The following is a 20,009-nucleotide window of genomic DNA, read 5'->3' on the forward strand; positions in this document are numbered from 1 at the left end:
ATTATAACTTTTATGTTGGTTTGGCTGTTTCCTTATAAAGGTCCAGAAATTCGTGGGGTTTTTATTGTATAATTTGTCAAGTTTTTTGCCAGGTGGCTTTTTTAATTATATGATGTCATTATTTTGCTGTCTTGACGCCAGCCAATCGCTGCATTGCTGATCGTGGTTTCGAGTATCGATGCATCTGCCCTCTTCAGGGAACACAACAACGCGCAGTGATCTTGGATCATTTAATCCAGATATTTTAATCCAATCCGCAAATTCGTTTGAAGAACCAAATTAGCCAGAGATCAGTTATCACGATTAAAAGATCTGGGATCTGTCAAATCATCTCAGATGTAATAAGCAACGTACGAAGAACAGGCCCCAGGATGGCAACTAATCCACCTTATTTTTCAACGCAGATGTAAGCTTTTTCCTGTGAACATGCAAGACTTCCTATTCAATAGCCACTACAATTCGTAATACTGTAGGCCTAACTATAAAAATTGCAAAGTGCAGTAAGCAGCAAAACTATTTGCGCTACAAGCCAGTGTGTTTTTGAGTTCTATAATAAATTAAAATAATATGAACTTAAACGCTAGTCTACATCAAGCAACATAATGGACTGGCGAGATGAGGAACTTAAATACACAATGGTAATGAAGGTAATGACAAACAGCTGTGGAAACTGATGGGTGGCGGGAAACCTGAACAAAGGAAACATGTGACTGAAGACAAACAAACTAAAAACTAACTGAACATAACATGTGACGGCGGAAGCCTTTCACAATCAAATTAAAATTGTTGTCGCCTACTCAAATAAGGTGTACATTCACACTGTCAGTCAAAAATCCGATTATTTGTGTATCCGTTTGGAATCTGATCTAAAATTATTGACTGTCCACATTGTGTATTGCAACTGTTCAGATGCGATTTATGTGTCCATGCCGATCTTTCGTTTTCCGGAATATCTGCATTGGTTCTATAGTAATGACATTGCATTGGTAGGTACGCCACAAAAACAACAACAACAACAACAACAACAACAACAGCAACTTCAACATGGGGGGATTTGCAATACAGATGTTGTCTTATTTACAACATGACAATGTGTAGCCGCCGCGCTGGACTACTGTGACTTATGAGGCAGCATCAGAAATGTAGGAGGCTGGTAAGCACATGGCTTTATTCCGTGCTGTCATCTCCACCGTTTCAAAACACGTCTCCTTTATAGTGTTATTTTCTGCTCCTCTGGCACTTTGCAACAACACAACCTGCAGTTTCTTCAGCGACTTTCGGCATGTTTCCTATATAACAACGGCTGACGTTTATGGTTTACCTTGTGTGACAAAGTCGCATAAACCATGCAAAATCCAATCAGAGCGGTCAGACTGATTTCCAGAATCCGATTTGATTTGTTAAAACCCCCCAAAAAAACATACTAAATCTGATCAGATTTCAGTCGGATTTGCACAAAAATCGGATTTCGACTGACAGTCAGAAAGTAGCCATTGACCTTTGCAGTGCTTCTAATGCTGTCGGAAACGTCCTACTTCCCACTTCTGAAGTCGTGATTACAAGCTCATTGCATTCAAATTTTGACTTGAGATGGCATTCATGTCCAATTTTTTAACAAGGAAACTAGTATTTACGATAATTCTGATAACACATGAAGGCAGCATAAGTGTTCACATCATGAGTTCCGTATTTTTAAGACACCACCATGCCAGAAGCCCAGTTTGATTGAACAGCCCTTGAGAACTCCTTCAGTGTTTGTATAGAAGAAAGCACTAGCCTACATGATGTGAAACTACAGGTGAGCAAACTATGACAAAATTGTCCTTTTTGGGTTAACTACGTTCAAAAGCTGATTATGTACACTCTTTCAGCAATGGGTCTTAACGGAGCGCGGTCCCTTTAAGGAAGACATCACGTCGTACATTCCTGTAAAAAAAGCGGCGTTTTAAATGCCCGGTTGACGTCATTAAACTTTTTGAGCGGCTCGAGTGCGCGCGGAGGAGAAGACACACGCGCGCGCTTTTCCAGCCACTCGCTGCAGATGCGACTGGACGGGCTCAGGTTTGCGGGGAATAACTACAAAATCAACCTTCCTTGTAAGATAACTTATCTTTCTTTAAATAGATTGTCCTTGCAGTGCATATATGGTTAATGGCTTCAATGGGAATGTTTTAAAGATGACAGAAGCTTAAAAAGTAGTTTGCTTGAGTGTGGGTCTGTTGCGTGCTGTTTACAGAACATAGCCTATGTTTTACGCCTCACATTTTTTCTATAATTATTCTGCTATATTTTACTTGTGCTATAGAATAGATAACAATACAAAGGAAACATTAATTTTCTAATATTTTTGTGGTAAACCATTTTCATTTACGGCATAGAATGGCAGGTGTATTGGTGGTGTAACTCGTGGATGCACGTGTTTCGCCGTGTTATAAAGTTAGTACTGTTGTTCAGTTCACCGGGCTTAACTGTACCGTGGTTTGCAGCACTTTTCTGCTGTGCATTAGCCAAATCCATTGACCCAGAGCTCAGCCACCGACCCCAGCAATGACACAGAGAGAATAATGTTCATAATGATATTGCTGACACTGTATCCTGCGTTTGCTGCCCTTGACAGAGGAAAACGAGAGAACAGCATAATGACATTCTGACACTCTCAGGCAAGCTAATGTTGTTGTGCTTTAATAACTGAGGCTGCCAGACACTTTTCACAGACTATAAATCCATTTGCTTCTGAGAATTTCAGTCAAATGTGAACTTGCTAAATAAATGCACCTTCATGCTCCACGTGATTTAGAGAGGGGGAAAAAAGAAATTTCACAATTAAAGGCACAATATGTAATATTTTAGGATTAAAATATCCAAAAACCACTAAAACAGTCTTGTGTACTTGCATTATCCCAGATGTTTCCAATTGTTTGAATACAGAGAAATAAGCCTTTTTTACCTGGACGTAGCCTACCGTGTCCATGCGTCGTCTATCAATGACATCATACCTGCGTTACCCTTGATTTCCGGTTTTATTTTGTAGAAACCATGGAAACACCAGAGACGCTTTAATATATTATGTTTTATTAGACAAGGGAACAACTGTTTGGAACACATTAAAAGACAGAAAAAACGAATCATTGTTATATAGTTCAACACAGTTAGCCGGGTGCACGCTGTGCGATTTTGGCCACGATTTTGCAAATCCTAAAAGATTCCTCTGGTCCTAGGCTAAAATCTGAAGTCTTTGATCATTACTTTGACATGTTCACCAACGGTCCATTAATGACCGTTGCGATCAAATTTGACCTCAGACGAAATTCTGAAATTTTCGACCATCAAATTGCCTTCATTTTTCAAGACAAACCTTGACCAAAATGACCTAATGCAGCTCACTGTCACCGAACGTATCAATGATTGATGATATAAAACTCAGGACAAGTTTTCTTGCTTGCGTCCGTTTTAACGCGTTTTGACTATCATACAGTCAGACATTAAAGGTCCCGTTTTTCGTGGTTTTTTTAAGCTTTGATTGTGTTTACAGTGTGCAATATAACATGTGTTCATGTTTCGCGTGTAAAAAAACAGTATTTTTCACACAATTTACTTATCTGTATACTGCTGTTTTCACTGTCCTCAAAACGGCTTGAAAGATTTCCCTGCTCTATGAAGTCCCTCCTTCAGAAACACGTAACGAGTTCTGATTGTGCCAGCGGTTCCCGTGTTGTGATTCGACAGCAGCTTAGGGCACGCAGAGCGCACGTTACCGGAAAGGTCACGCCTCTTACCATAACGGGGATGCATGCGCTCAATGATCTCTAAGTACAGCGTCCCTGGGAAAGCCAAACAAAGGTGACTTGACTCCGGGATGAAAATAACAGCGTCTCGACGACATGGCGACAAACAAACTATACAAACGCAACCGAACGCAACACTTCCTCTTATCCACGCGGGAGCAACAAGACCACCCCCCCTTTTTCGCGTACTCTTGTGGGCGGAGGTTAGTCGATTGGCATTGAACTTTGAGCTCTATAATTTTACAGGTATTATATATGCTCTAACAGCAACATTACACACTAACTAAAGTTTGAAAAATGGGATCACGAAGAACAGGACCTTTAATGACAACTTAGATATTTGTGGCTTACAGCGGGGATCATGTTCGCACAGTCTGACAAAGAACAATCATAAAGGACTTTTATAAATCGCATCCAGTGTGCATCCGGCTTTAGTCTTATTGTTTGAATCTCATTTTCTTGATTTACCATGAGTACCATGTTTCACCCTTATTAATATCTATCTAGCTTACTGCAGTGTGCAACAAGTGTCTCATAGTAGCTGCCGAGCGAATGCACAGAGTAACGTTATAAAGTCAATTTCAACACGCTCAAATGTATCTAATATGATCAACAGCGCTGTGTTACCCCACATACACTTGACTGGAAGAAGCGGCGACTGTGACATAATTAAAGTTCAGCTGCTCTCCAGCCGTGTGTCGCGTTCGTCTCTCATTAGCAATCGCTCCAGCAGCCCCGTTCAGCTCCCACAACACTCAGCCCTGCTCTGCTTCATACAAAAGTAACGTTAATAATCCCATCCATGAATATGATTTCCCATCCCGATTATTTTCCACAGGCTGTAAGGTAAAGACAACAACTCACATGAATCCGCACTCAATCTCTGCGTCATCAAGCTACGCCCTTGTTTTGAATAGGCGACTTCTAGACCTAGAAAAACTACATATTGTGGCTTTAAACCAGCTGTACATGAAAAGTTCACATGAAATAAAAATGTTGTCATTTACAGATCCTCATGTTGTTTCAAACCAGTATGACTTTATTTTTTTCTGTGGGACACAAAAAAAACCCAACATTTTGAAATATGTCCAAGGCAAGCTACTCCTTTCCATACTACAAAAGCATACCAGTGGTTCTCAATAAAGCACAATAAAAGCATCCGTTTAGCTTTTGTGCACTAATAACACGTCTTCTGAAGCCATACCATACAGTAACTTGTATACAGATAGAAATTGAAGTCATAATTACCAGAAATCTGTCCCTCAATGAGTCAAGATACAATAAATGCAGTTTGACATTAACGTGCTTGACATGTAGACACATATTTGTGATGGTTAATAACTGTCCCCAGCAGAATAGTGTCAAACATTTGTGATGTATAACGGCTTTCGCATTGATCCAGAGAGACATACTGCCACTATCAACTCAAGCGACCATTTCAAGCATATGATATGTTTATGTTATCATAGATTATACATTATTTGAACTCATTCACATGCCATCAGAACTCCATCACGGTAACATTCAGAATATTTACATACAGTGCATCCGGAAAGTATTCACAGCGCTTCACTTTTTCCACATTTTGTTATCTTACAGCCTTATTCTAAAATGAATTCAATTCATTATTTTCCTCAAAATTCTACAAACAATACCCCATAATGACAACGTGAAAGAAGTTTGTTTGAAATCTTTGCAAATTTATAAAAAAAAATAATAATAATCACATGTACATAAGTATTCACACTCTTTGCCATGACACTCAAAATTGAGCTTCCTGTTTCCACTGATCATCCTTGAGATGTTTCTACAACCACCTGTGATTGGAATTCAGTTTTATTGGACATGATTTGGAAAGGCACACACCTGTCTATATAAGGTCCCACAGTTAACAGTGCATGTCAGAGCACAAACCACACAAATCTATTGAAGTAGATTATAACTTTTTTGGAGCTTTATAGCTACTGGTAACTGTTGTGCGTCATTTGCATTATGTAAATTGTTTAACTGAAAATAGAAAATCAAATGAGTTTTAAATGACATAAGGCTTAGTAAAATATAGCAGAAATTTCATGTCCGGATGAACTATTCCTTTAATTTTGTAAAGGTCTTTCATGAGGATGCATATATTTTTGTCATATTCTTGAAGAGTCATGTGTCATTTACATAGGCTAGACATTTGCATAAGGCTTCAATGCATTTTAATGGGATAATTAACCAGGCAACGGAAATTCTTGTTTTAAATGCACTGATCTGCAGGTGTCATCCAATCAAATTGTTATTAAAATGATTGCAAATCACAATTTTTCACCCAACACCAATGTCTTGCATTTCTTGAACGTGAGATTATTTAAGAAATTCCAGTTGAATTTTAGGAGAAAGCATGAGCCCTGCCAGCATCACATGCTGCAATGTCTGTTTCAATACAGTATCTACAAAAATTGATGCTGCAATGTAATGACGTCATGATCCTCACCAGGTATTTAGAGATAAGCATATGTGAAATCCTTCCTTGTAGCGGGACATATAATCTACTCACAATCATTGCTGTCAATAATGGATTGGTCTTGCTTGATTTGATGCTTTACTTGAGTGGTTTGTTTCCAGTGCCGGTCTTGGGTTCTGTTCTTTATTGGGTCTTATGGGATTGGGTTTTGGCATGGGATTTGGACTCAAGAAGGGTTATAGTTTGGTCAATGGCCTTAATAGAATGCTGTCCCTTAGTAACCTGATTGCCTTTGTCTTAGCAGAACTGATATAAACGCTGGGTGCTGATTACTTCCTGCTGTTATAGGCCAAAATGAAGCAAAGCACACACTTTTTAGTGCATATTCTTGTATAATTAAGAGCTTCAACCATTTAACTGTAAGAACTATTTTGCAGTCAAAACAGGGTTCAGGAAGAATTTGAGAAAGATTGCTCTCTTAAAGATTAAGTGTGTAATTTTTCTATTTGACTACATTCTATGCAGAAACAACTATAACAAAATTTTTATGTCTCTTTCCCCTAAAACGCTGTGGTGCTATCTAAACATTGCAGTGTTTGCCGCACCTTTTTGAACTTATTTCTTCACCACAGTAAAAAAAAACATGGGTTGTGAGCATGTCTGATTGAATGTGATAAATGTGAATTTGAATGTGCAGAGAACATGACTTTCCATTGTTCTGAACTGAACTGAACCCTTCAGAGAAGTTTCTGCATCAACAGCTGGTTCAATGTACCATTACAAGCTTTACATGCACCAAATGATCCATGTATATGTATAATAATCCATTATATTGATGGCTCAATCAGACTGAAAAATCATCATGCAAACAATACAATCAGCTTCGAATTTTATTCCGAATGAAGGGGGTGGGGGAGACCTTAAAGTCCCAGTGAACCGGAAGTTGCAACTGACTTTATTTCAGTGCTGTGACGTATTTCCAAGTGAAACGAATATTGAATAGAGGGCAGGGTTTTACTTCAGCGCTCCTCCTCTCCATCTCACGCTCATAGCAGACTAACGGATGGAGGGGAGTGGTTAAGGGTATTCAAACCCAAGCCGTCACACAGTCGTCATCGGAAAGGGAACGCCATTCAAGACCGGAAGTTACTTTTCAGATTTTGATTAAAGATTACTGCGGCAAACAATTTTTTTCTGTTTATTAACTTGCACGGATTAGTTGTTCACCCTAAGACCTGTAATGTGGGCTAACAAATTAAATAAGATCGATTTTGATTTCATGAGGACTTTAAAGCTGCAGTCCGTAAGTTTTGCCTCTTTGTCGCCATCTCTGTTTGAAACTTGCAATCGCAGTTATTTCATTTTTATTATTGTCTGTATGTGGGTTGTGCATTGGCGGCTCCTCAGCGCGGATAAATCGAATATTTTGAGGAGTATTTGCGGCTTGCTGTCATTCACCGCACCGGCGTGGATACTGTACTTCAGAATCAAAGATTCTACATTCAAATAGGTAATATGTCTGCCACTTTTGTTCCGACCAACTGAGAAAAAAAGCATTACAATAAATCGCGCTACTAACAGTGATTAAATCTAACAATCTAACTAGCTCATCACATAAAACCGTGCAGATTATTATTATTATTGTTATAATTTGTTCTCAAATTGTTAATGTTAACAACATCAGTATTGCGCGTATTTAGTGTGTATTAGCGTTACCTGAAGATTTAAATTTTTGTACAGTCTAAACTTTTGCTTTTGACTATGGGTTGAATCTCCAGTTGACAATCATCACTGATGATTGTCGTTTGGACCTTTCTGGACCCATCAAAGTGATAAATTAAAAAAAAAAATTTGCTGTGGAAAAAAGGCTTTAAAATGATCCGCCACCTGCAGCATCCTAATATGCCATGCTAGCCGGACTCCTTCTTTATATATACAGACGTGACAAAATGATTTAAAGGCGAACGGCTCCATGCTTGAATTTCCTGCAGAAATCCACCAGTACCACTCAAATTATAACACATTATTACAAGCTTGCCGTTGTGAATCGGGCTAAGGTAAGGAGATACTGGCTGGTTATGTACGTGCTCACATTTATTTTGGATAATTTTTAACCCAAAAAAGTAAGCTTTAAATAACCGATTTAAAAGGAAATTTCATTGACAATATTGTTGTGTGATTTTCTGAATGTGGCGAGTAGCGACCTGGCACTGCACATGAGCTGAAGTTTTGCTCAGTAAACATGTAATGCAGATTTAAATATATTCTGTGAATTGGATTGCATAGTTTAGGGTACATATACACAAAACATTCAGAATCTGAAATCAGATTAATTCGGTTGATATAAATTGCATAAAGGTATACATTTGTTTTGTAATATATGTAAAAAAAAGAAAAAAAAAAGAATTACATTGTAAAATAAATAATAAATGTTACCATATAAAAATGTAAATATTATCATAAATGTAACATACACATTCACAGACATATATCTGAACCCGACAGGCACACGCACTCATTCAGTTTTGATAAAGTACACCTCAAATGAGACCTAATTTGAATGACAAATAAGGTGCAATGTTTTTGTCTAGCGAGATCTAAGCCTCTGAATTTACCCTAGATTAGATTTGTTTTTTCTTTCATATTAGGTCCTTAGTGCACAGGGAAATACTATTTATTGTGTTTGCCAGCCAGTTTTACCCTGAGCAAATGAGCAACGTGTCCTTAGTTGCCCAATAGAAACCTCCTACCATGGAATACTAATTTAGTAAACGCGGTGTTATTTCCCTTTTGCAAGTACAACTTTTATCACCACACGGTTTGCAACCTGCATGCAAATACAAATATGAAAATATTTCAAAAGATGACACAATTCAACCTAAACAGATGTTTCTGGTATTTTTATCTTCAGAAACATATAAATTACCATACCCATTTTAAGCTCTGCTCTTGTTTTCCAGACATTGATTAGTAACTCAGAAAAATCTATTTGTTTCTTTGCTTTAATTGCCAACATCACTTTTCAGCGTTCACAAACAGCATTCGGCATGCACAGAAACAAACATGTGCAACACAAAGACTGAATGGCATGCGGGTCCATAGCCCTCCCATTCAAAACATCCAGACAGAGATAATCACTCAACGGCGTCTGATGCTTCATTTCCTGTCAGTGAATCAGCATCTGATTTCGTGTCTTCGTGCCGTCTCTTCCAAATTAGATTTGTGTTTTTTGAGATTTAAATAGTAATTGACTGGAGCAGGTGCTGCATGAGTCTAATGGGTTGTCCTTTTGATTCCACTGAAGCGTAGAAACCAATAGGCTTCCATTTAAACTGAAAATGTGAATTTTAAGTAAAGCAACAGGCGTAAAGCTTTTGTATGAAGAACAGGCCCATTCCTGATGATTTAGCTCACAAATGCTCACTATGATTATTTGCAAACCTGACCAGCGTGGTGTCATATCGATATAAAATAAATGAGTAAACAAGTTATGACCAATTTATCATTTTTATTTGCCTGCTTAATGTAATTTTGTTATCAGGAATGTTGGTATTGATTCATCTGGGTATGCAGTGTGACTTATACCACGGCCATAATAAGAAACCGCAAGCATGTGCTTTTACAGATGTGTGTGATTGTCAATATGCTGTATAAATGATATGTGTGTGAGGTGGGGTGGTGGGCAAATGAAAAATCTCTGTAACACTTTACTACAAGGTCTCATTGGTTAACATTAGTAAATAAAAATGTTCATGTTCGTTAACAGATACATTAATAAATGCTGTAGAATGATTGTTCATATTTTAAAGGGGACATCGGATGCCCCTTTTTATAAGTCTCTGATGTCCCCAGCGCGTGTATGGGAAGTTTTAGTTCAAAATACCCCAAAGATAATTTTTGTATAGCATGTTATAGCCGTTTTTGTGTGTGTCCCTTTAAATGCAAATGAGCTGTTGTTCCCTTCAGCCTTTTTAAGAAGAGGGCGGAGCTTCAAGAGCTTATACCGGCATCCAGCAACAAGACAGAACAATCTCACATACTGAAAATGTCAGAAATTCAGTAGTGCCAGAATAGGTTTAGTTTAGTTTAATTACAGTTATAAATTGTTGTCATCTTGGTTTTATCCATTATTAGTACAAGCCTGTTGTAGAGGGCCCCATCCCGAATGATGGCCAAAACGTTCCTGTTTTCCTGTTTTATGAAGTTTATTGTACATAACACAAAAGATGAAGCGTCCGTTTTCACTCTTTAAACTTTATATCTGTAAAACAACTCCAATGAACTATAATAAAGTGCATGCTCGATCACGGACAGCTGGTACTGATCCATCCTTGAATAACAACTTTTTAGCAAAACCTTTGTTTTGTCTTGTCCTTTTGTATTGACCCTCATTCACAAAGCAGTCTGGTGTAAAATTATTTGCGCTGACATAAACGAATTTAGGTATATGGGGGCGCATTCCCTTCAAAAATAAAACAAATCCACTGCATCTACGGCAGCTCTCGTGTCAGGCGTAAATGATTACTGTTATGTTCACTCTTATATCCTACAACAATGATACATTTTTTATGAGACATTCTTGTTGCTACCCGCAGTTGCTCTGGCCTGGAGAAAATTAATTTAATCCAATGTCCCCTTTAACTAATGTAGTTAACTAATGTTAACAAATAAAACATTATTGTGAAGTGTTACCAAAATCTCTAAATTGAACTGCAAAAATAATGTTTTAAAAACAGGGCTGCTTTCAGCCCTGACAAAATGTTGTAAAACGTTTTTTAAACGGAAACGGTGCTGCGTTGAACACCCTGTTCTGATGACGGAGGAGGTGCAACTATGAAAGCTGAGAAGGCCATTTTTTGTGTTCTTTTTTAATAATTTTCGGAGCCTAATGAAATCTGTATAAATACATGTTTAATACAGCAAAACACGCTCAATGTTACAGTCACTGCCCTTGCTGTCCAGAATAAAAGAGTTAAGGGATTTGTGGAAACTGTGGTTCCTAATTATTGTGATCCAACATTTGCCTCGCATTTCAGGATGAAAAGACTAACATGTCTTCTAATACCTTCAATTGTTGCGTATACCGAGCTGCAGCGGACACTTTTGTAAACGACTTTACTTGGACCCACTGTGCGAGCTGTCTCTTTAACACCGCACAGTTTATATACATGTTGCATTTTTTGACACACCAAACGAGATAACGAATCTCAAACCCCGTTGCACACCGTTTCCAGGAAACATGACGTTGCGCACTAGTTTGAGCTTGATCGTGACCCAGGTTTCCTGAACTCTTCCCTATCTGTCATTAGCCAGACAAACAAATTGTCCCACCCCAAACTCACACTATTGGCTGATGTGAGATGTTAGGCTCATCAGGATTATGAAACAAATAGTCAATTTTCATTGGAATCAATACAAATGCCTTACTTATAGTTAAGTTGGGATTAGACAAAACTAAAAAAAATTATAACAAGGAAAAAAATATACATTTAAAAGACAAAAAGTCAAATAAAAGTATTCTTGTTTATTACTTCATGAATATACTCATTAAATCATTCGTAAACCTTGAGAGACTAAAGAGCATCTTTGCTTCCTTTTTGAGGTCACTTTTGATCTTTATCGACAGACTCTGTGGCATCTTCTGTATTCTGTTGATTTACTCGCCTTTGTGTTCTTCCAAATCCATGACTATCATTGTTCTCTGGCACACTAAATGATGTTTTTACATTCAGATAATCTACCCAATCAGCATGAGATGAGTATATATTGTGACCACTGACAGGTGAAGTGAATAACACTGATAATCTCTTCATCAAGGCACCTGTTAGTATGTCCGATTATATTAGGCAGCAAGTGAACATTTTGGCCTCAAAGTTGATGTGAAGCAGGAAAAATGGGAAAGCGTAGGGATTTGAGTTTTACGAGGGCCAAATTGTGATGGCTAGACGACTGTGTCTCCAAAACTGCAGCTCTTGTGGGGTGTTCACGGTCTGCAGTGGCCAGTATCTATCAAAAGTAGTCCAAGGAAGGAACAGTGGTGAACCGGCGACGGGGTCATGGGCGGCCAAGGCTCATTGATGCACGTGGGGAGCAAAGGCTGGCCTGTGTGGTCCGATCAAACAGATGAGCTACTGTAGCTCAAATTGCTCAAGAAGTTAAAGCTGGTTCTGATAGAAAGGTGTCAGAATACAGTGCACCACGGTTTGTTGCGTATGGTTATAGCCGCAGACCAGTCAGGGTGCCCATGCTGACCACTGTCCACCGCCAAAAGTGCCAACAGTGGGCACGTGAACATCAGACCTGGACCACGGAGCAATGGAAGAAGGTGACCTGGTCTGATGAATCACGTTTTCTTTTACATCATGTGCATGGCCGGGTGCATGTGTGCCGCTTACCTTGGGAACACATGGCACCAGAATGCACTATGGGAAGAAGGCAAGCAAACGAAGGCAGTGTGATGCTTTGGGCAATGTTCTGCTGGGAAACATTGGGTCCTGCCATCCATGTGGATGTAACTTTGACACGTGTGGTAAAAAGTTACAAAGTTACATCCACATGGATGGCAGGACCCAATGCATTGAGAATTGCTACCTAAGCATTGCTGCAGACCATGTACTGTACACCCTTTCATGGAAACGGTATTTCCTGGTGGCTGTGGCCTCTTTCAGCAGGATAATACGCCCTGCCACAAAGCAAAAATGGTTCAGGAATGGTTTGAGGAGCACAACGAGTTTGAGGTGTTGACTTGTCCTCCAAATTCCCCAGATCTCAATCCAATCGAGCATCTGTGGAATGTGCTGAACAAACAAGTCCAATCCATTGAGGCCCCACCTCACAATTTACAGGACTTAAAGGATCTGCTGCTAACATCTTGGTGCCAGATACCACATCACACCTTCAGGGGTCTAGTGGAGTCCATGCCTCGACGGGTTGACGAGCTGTTTTGGCAGCAAAAGGGGGACCAACACAATATCAGGATATGGTCATAATGTAATGCCTGATTGGTGTATAAAACCTCTGTTCCACAACAGATTTCCAGCATCCCTCCTCCACCCCACCCCAGTACTCTGGGTTCGGGCCAAAATCCGAGCTCTGAGCCCTCCCCTTAGACATTATGCCAAATATGCATATTCTGTACTACATCTGATATGTACATGCAAATTTGTGAAAGGGGAAGTATTGAAGAACGTATCAGTTACTCTTCTAAATGTATTTGAATGGAGAATTGTGGCTGTCAAGCTCTAATGACAAAAAGCACTATAAACTTGTCATGAATGTATTTCACACAACTTGTGCGTTGCATTCCAAGCCTTCTCAATGATTGCATGTCACGTGTCTAATCACTATGTGGCAAGTTTGAATACACAGAAGTGTGAAATATAATTTTAAGCTACAGAAGAGGGGGTAGATCAAATTCAAGGTTTGAAATGAACTTTTTCACTCAACAAGCCAATTTTGCTATTAAATTTATCTGTCATTCGGAGCTTCATCCAGCCAAGACAAAAATATATATTTTACATTTTTCGACAGATACCATACACATGAAAGAATAGGGCCAAAAACTGAATCCTACCTGTCACAAAATTCATTGCAAATTTAGCTAAAAACTCCAAAATATGTAAACACATTTAACATTAGTAGACATCATGCATGATGATATATTCATCTTATGCCCTTCACCTCATTACTGTATACTGATGGCAAATGGTTTCTGTACTCGGAACGCAAGTGACTTTTTGGGACTTTAGCTTATTCACCGTACACTCTAAAAAAAAAAAGGTTCTATATTGCACCAAAAATGGTTCTTGGCTCGTAATCATAGGGGAACCTTTTTTAGTGCTATATAGCACCAATTTTGGTGCTTCAGTGGTTCTTCAGCGGTTCTTCAGAGGTTCTTCAGCGGTTCTTCAGAGGTTCTTCACCGGTTCTTTGACTAAGGTGCTATATAGCACCTCTGAAGAACCGCTGAAGAACCACTGAAGCACCAAAATTGGTGCTATATAGCACTAAAAAAGGTTCCCCTATGATTACGAGCCTTTTTTTTTAGAGTGTATCCCCCAGAGTTAGATCGTAGATTAGATAGTAAGTCCATACATACCATTCTCATCTCAGTGCGTGCCATAACTCTGTCTGACGCACCCACCACTAGCCTAGCTTAGCACAAAGACTGGAAGTAAATGGCTCCAGCTAGCCTACTGCTCAATAAGTGACAAAATAACGGCAACATTTTTCTATTTACATGCTGCGTAATTTCATTGCGCTGCTGGACCCATGGTACGGCAGCAAAGTTCCTTGATCATTAGGCAGAAATGAGAGTATAGTCCCTAGCCATATCGGTCTAGAAAATCACAACTTTTCATTTTCCGTTGGTCTTAGTACACGATGTAACTACTATACACATCACAACTTGTAAATAGAAAAATGCATTACACAGTTTTATTTTTATATTTGGGAGAGCACTATTGTGGTTATTACTTTACATGCTGATTAATTGCCTTATAGATTATGATCGTTTAGCTGAAGAGACAGAGATGCTGTTTAATTACTTGTATGAAAAGTCATTTGGATGTGATTCACACATATGAGAGAAAAGGGACAGATTTTATTAAGTCCCATTGTGTCTCAAGTGGTCTGAAGGACCCGCATCAGTCTTTTTCCGCCTTTAGTGTTATGTGATTGATCTCTTAACCGATCAACTGGAGTGAACAGCTGGTGCTGGTTGAATTATTTCATGCATTTATTCTTCAGGAGGACATGCAATGTCCAACTGTGAATTTACTGTTATTTTGATCGTGGTCCAGAAATGTCCCCATGCAGCTCTATCATAGGGCTGTCATTATAGTACCGTAATTCTGTCACAGACTATGTGAAAGTAAGTTATTAAAGCCTGGTGCACATAGTCACAACAAAATATACGTGATTTATATACTGCTTTCTCTTCAGTGCTAATTACGCATTTTGACACTCACTGAACCCTCATGAAATTGTTGTATTAGCCGTTTGATGGATAAATATTACCTGAATAAACATTATACATTACATCGCATTTTGAGAATTTTTCTTCTCCCTGATTTTGAAGACAACATTTATATCGTCAGCGTGTGTCAATGGAGGGGATATTTTCCCCTCAGTAAACTGTCAGAAATGTGTCTTCTCCTTTGAAGCTTTGTTACTTTGTTTCTATAGCATTAACAGATTAAGAATAAGAAGATATCAATAGCAGCTCCAGGCATTGGGACTAAAATGGTCTTTTTGATGGCGATGGGTTAGTAGACCGATAGTAGATTAGCTTCTAAAAGCATTAGGGGAAAATGGAAACAATATTTGTGAAGCGAGTTCACACTCTACAAAAATTATATTTGTTTTCAAATCTGATGTTTATGCACTGACTGTTCACACTTTCATTTTGCAAGTGAAATCTGATCCATTTGTTCAGTCAATATTTGGTGTATGTACATGCGTTGCTAGTAACAACTGTAAGATATTTTCTCAGAGCTGTCAGTGTAGAAAGAGAGGAAGGAAGACTGGGAATTTGCCCTTGCCCTTGTCTATTATGACATCTCACTGCATTGCTGAACTCATGAGATGTATGAAAGAACATCTCGAAGATAAGTGGTTGTGTTTTACACATTCATGGATACTTTAAAATTGCTAACTTATTCACTCATTTGCTACTCACTTGATAGTGAACATACTGTAGCATTGTTCGCTATATGAGGAAAGAATGAGCACGAAATATGGTGTATTTGGACTATATTGCGCACTTTGCATTTTTGTTGTTGTTGTTGTTTATTAATGTTTTATTTTTTGCTGTTTGTACTACCAAAAACTAAGGCTCTGCTCAGACAATATCATTGTTTTGAATGCTTTAATGCAAATACATTTAGAGTTCCATTTACATTTAGAGAGAATATGACCTTTCCTAAAGGAGGAAGTATGATGATTTATTGTCAAACTAAATACAGGATAGTATACAAGTAGTATAAAAATGTACAAGATGTCAAAAGTGAGTTTTGAAAAATCAAAGGTGCTTATAGGAACACAAGCTGTGCGCAATGAAAGGCATTGTTTTATGAATGTATTATGGTATTGTCGCTTAAGAATGTAAGCAGGAAGAGATTCGGGGAAGGTGAATAAGGTGTCCACCCTGAGACTTCCTGGGAGTGTCTCTCTGGGTGCGGTCCAAATAGCATTGTAGACTTTGCCAGGGAAGTCTATTTTGCTCCTGGAGACGCCCATCGCCTCCTTTAGAATGCACTCATTACATTGTTTCCTCTCTAAGAGAAAACAGGAAGCATAACTCTGGGGATAAAGAGAAGTGGAATGAGGCTGAGATTAGCAAAACCATAATCTCTCACAGTATTTGGGCTCTTGTGTTTAATATTTTGCATTACTGTTGTTGGGGCAATTGTCACATGTCTTTACTGGGTCGATTATTTTGACTTCAGCAGGGTATTATTCATGTTTGCCTGTTTGGTTTAATTCCAAATGCTTGTGCTGGGCTGTGCAGCTGCTCTCCATTTAACACTTGAACTTATTGTATTTGTTCTACAAGGGGAAAAACTATTCCATCCACTTAACTTAATCTGCGTTATGCCTCCAGATGTCACAAATAAAAAATGGATGAATGGAAGAATTATTACATACAGTTTGTTGTAAAGCAAAAACAATTAGACATCTCAAGGCTATCACTTGTGGTGAGAAGGAGTTATTGAGAGCTTTGTTGTATAAATGTGTGTATTATTTGGCTAAAATGAAACGTTTGTGTAAACAGTTAACTAAAATCGCTAGGCCATCTCTGTTTCCAACAATGCTTTTGAAGTGTTTGGCCAAACTGACCTTGAAATTGAAGATTTATGAACCAAACCTGTATAAAAGAATAGGATATTTGATGATTGCCACTCTCCTTATTCAACCTTAAATGCTTATTCTGGCAAAGAATCATCCACTTAAGGTAGGAAGAGCACATCTGACGAGCATGTAAACTAAATCATTGAAAAAGAGTTCATTTAGGGGCTGGTATATCTGAAATTGATGATACTACTATAATAGACTGGCATGGGGAAAAAAACCCTCAAATAATTCCACGGCAGTCCCAGTCAGCTACGCAAATTACAGAAGAAAATTGGAAATGAGAAAGTGTGTCAATCCAAAATTAATAAGAATTTCACATTATTTGTAATAGGCATAAACTGTAACATTTTTGGAAAGGCAAAGATTTTTTCTTTTCTTTACTCTGCATACTCTTATACATTATTGACCCTAGTTGTTCCTCAACAGCACTCATCATAACAGAATGGTCCCTTGTAAACCCTTCACCTAAAAATGAACATTCTGTCATCATTTACTCACTCTCGTATCATCCCAAATGGCTTGCTTTTGTGGAACATAAAAAGATATTTTGAGAAATGTGGGATTTTTGACTTTTATTGTCAATACAATGAAAGTCAATGATCACCAGACCTGTCTGGTAACTTCAGAGCCCCTAAGGGAGTCAGTTAATGGACTGTGGGCTCTCGATAAGGTCCCTTTAAAGTTAACTCTGACCTTTTACTCTTCTGTCTGATAGAAGTCTGCAGGTTTGCATGCACAGTCCAGTGATGTACAACCCAGGGTTCAGTCCTGGTGAACCTATCGCTATGTTTAGACTGTTGACAATCTGTTCAAGTTCAAGGTGTTAGTTTATGAGCTGCAGTGTGTTCAACTTCAGTGTTGAAATGATTAATAATGCATTGTTTAGGATTTGACATGAAATGTATTGGGTTTTCATACATTTCTAATTTTCAGGTGCAGGACTTTGTCAGTGTATGAGATTGAGCTGTAAATTCTAAACCAGTAGAGCAAGTTGCAGGTCTTTGGGGGATTTCCCTGTGTTCACTCATATTTCTCTGGAGTAGTTTGTGTTTCCATTTTATGATTAATCAATATTCAGACAGAGCGTTATTTTATTATGCTTTGAGAGAAAGAAGTAGAGCGAGCCAGACTGCTAGGAGGTGAACAGTAAGTGAAATGGAAAAGCACAGAAAAGAAGACAGAATGCACAGTCAATGTGATATTATGGGAAAAATGTGGAGATAAAGAGCCAGCTGTGCAGTGCATCCATCATACAATAGACTATTATGAAAATGTAATGGTTGTCTTTAGATGGCAGGTGAAATACACTGCATAATGTGTACCTTTTTAGCTCTGAGTTACATTATTCTGTCTGGATTTGTTATTTCTTAGAATATTTGACAGCAAACAAGTTTTTCCCGCACAATCAAAGATTATTATAAAAGAACTGATATCGCACAGGAGGAAAAGTTTTGCTATAATTTCTTACCATGTTTAGATGCAACTGTTTTTTAATATACAACTATCTTTGGTATTTATTATGACAAATAGAAACCTAAAGACATTTAAAAATACATCTGGCACAATGTGTTCTCCCTGTTTTCTTCCTCAATGCTGTTAAAGGGATAGCTAAAACCATGTGAAACAGCCCATGCATTCTTTAATGGATAGTTCACCCAAATATTAAAATTAAAATTATCACCCTCATGTCATTCCAAACTAGGGCTGGGCAGTATATCGAGTTTGAATGATATAGTAATATATTTTTTTAATATAAATTATATAGATTGAAGAAATACTTTTTATATCAATATAAAGTTTGATATTATGAGAGCATCTGGAAAATAGCAGAAGACACAGAGTGAGCTGCTGCGGGGAAAGTGAATAATCCAATTTGTCCTAAACATGTGACATGCTTTATATTAAAGACCCCCTGTGGTGAAAATCAAGTTTTTAATGTTGTTTATATGCCTCTGTGGTGTTTTAATATGCTTTAAGACAAACCATATGCAAATTCATGTCAACACCATTTGCTAGTATTTTTTTTGTATTTTCTCCTTAAAACTGCAGTGAAGACAGTCTCAAAAACGCGTTTTGAAATTGTCTGTATTTCTTACGTCACAAACTACCTTGTAACCAATCACTTTAATGTGTGGACGGGCTTTAGCATATCATTAACTATTCTCTGAAGCAGGTGAATCTCAAGAGAAGCCAGGTTATCCTGATATATGTTTCTGTTAATATGACAAATCAGGTACATTTAGCAAATATAGCGGGTGAACATATACATGTGATGCTGGTAGAGGAAAAAAATTTCAGACTTGCTGCTCCAAAATACCCCAGAGTGGTTCAAAAATATTTGAATCTGGTGACACTGCAGGCCATGGGAGATGTTCAATTTCACTTTCATGTTCATCAAACCATTCTGTCACAAGTCTTGCTGTGTGTATTGGAGCGTAATCGTGCTGATACACAGCACCCCCTTGAGGGTACAATATTTTAATCATTAGGTGCACATGGTTCTTCAGAATAGCCCTTGGCAGTGATGCACCCATCAAGCACAGTAGGTAATGGCATGATATTGGCTCCAATTGGAGCCATTGCTTCACACAGGGCAGCAACAGTGAAGGTGGACTCATCAGAGAACAGTTTCACACAACCCGAGATTTGCACTTTTGGCACCAATGAAACCGGCATTGGCATGAGTTACCAAAGGTTTGGCTATAGCAGCCCGACCATGAATATTGACCCCGTGGAGCTCCCGATGAACAGTTTTGGTGGAAACAGGAGAGTCAAGGTGTGCATTTATTTCTGCAGTGAGTTGGGTAGCTGTGGTTTTAGTTTTTTATATATATACAATATATATATATATATATATATATATATATATATATATATATATATATATATATATATATATATATATATATATATATATATATATA

The 20,009-nt window shown here is 38.2% G+C and overlaps 1 protein-coding gene across 3 annotated transcripts in view; it reads left to right on the forward strand.

The window, feature by feature from the left end:
- Positions 1-1,983: 1,983 nt before the first annotated feature.
- The window catches only part of gulp1b (GULP PTB domain containing engulfment adaptor 1b), an 88,748-nt gene continuing 70,722 nt past the window's right edge, over positions 1,984-20,009 (forward strand). For all 3 annotated transcript variants that reach the window (XM_079841544.1, XM_079841545.1, XM_079841543.1), the window contains exon 1: positions 1,984-2,096. In XM_079841544.1, coding sequence (XP_079697670.1) covers positions 2,042-2,096 — 55 coding nt within the window. In that variant the 5' untranslated portion in view covers positions 1,984-2,041. The remainder of the gene's footprint in view (positions 2,097-20,009) is intronic.

This window comes from Gobio gobio, assembly GCF_949357685.1.
Source record: "Gobio gobio genome assembly, chromosome: 17".
NCBI classification, from domain to species: domain Eukaryota; kingdom Metazoa; phylum Chordata; class Actinopteri; order Cypriniformes; family Gobionidae; genus Gobio; species Gobio gobio.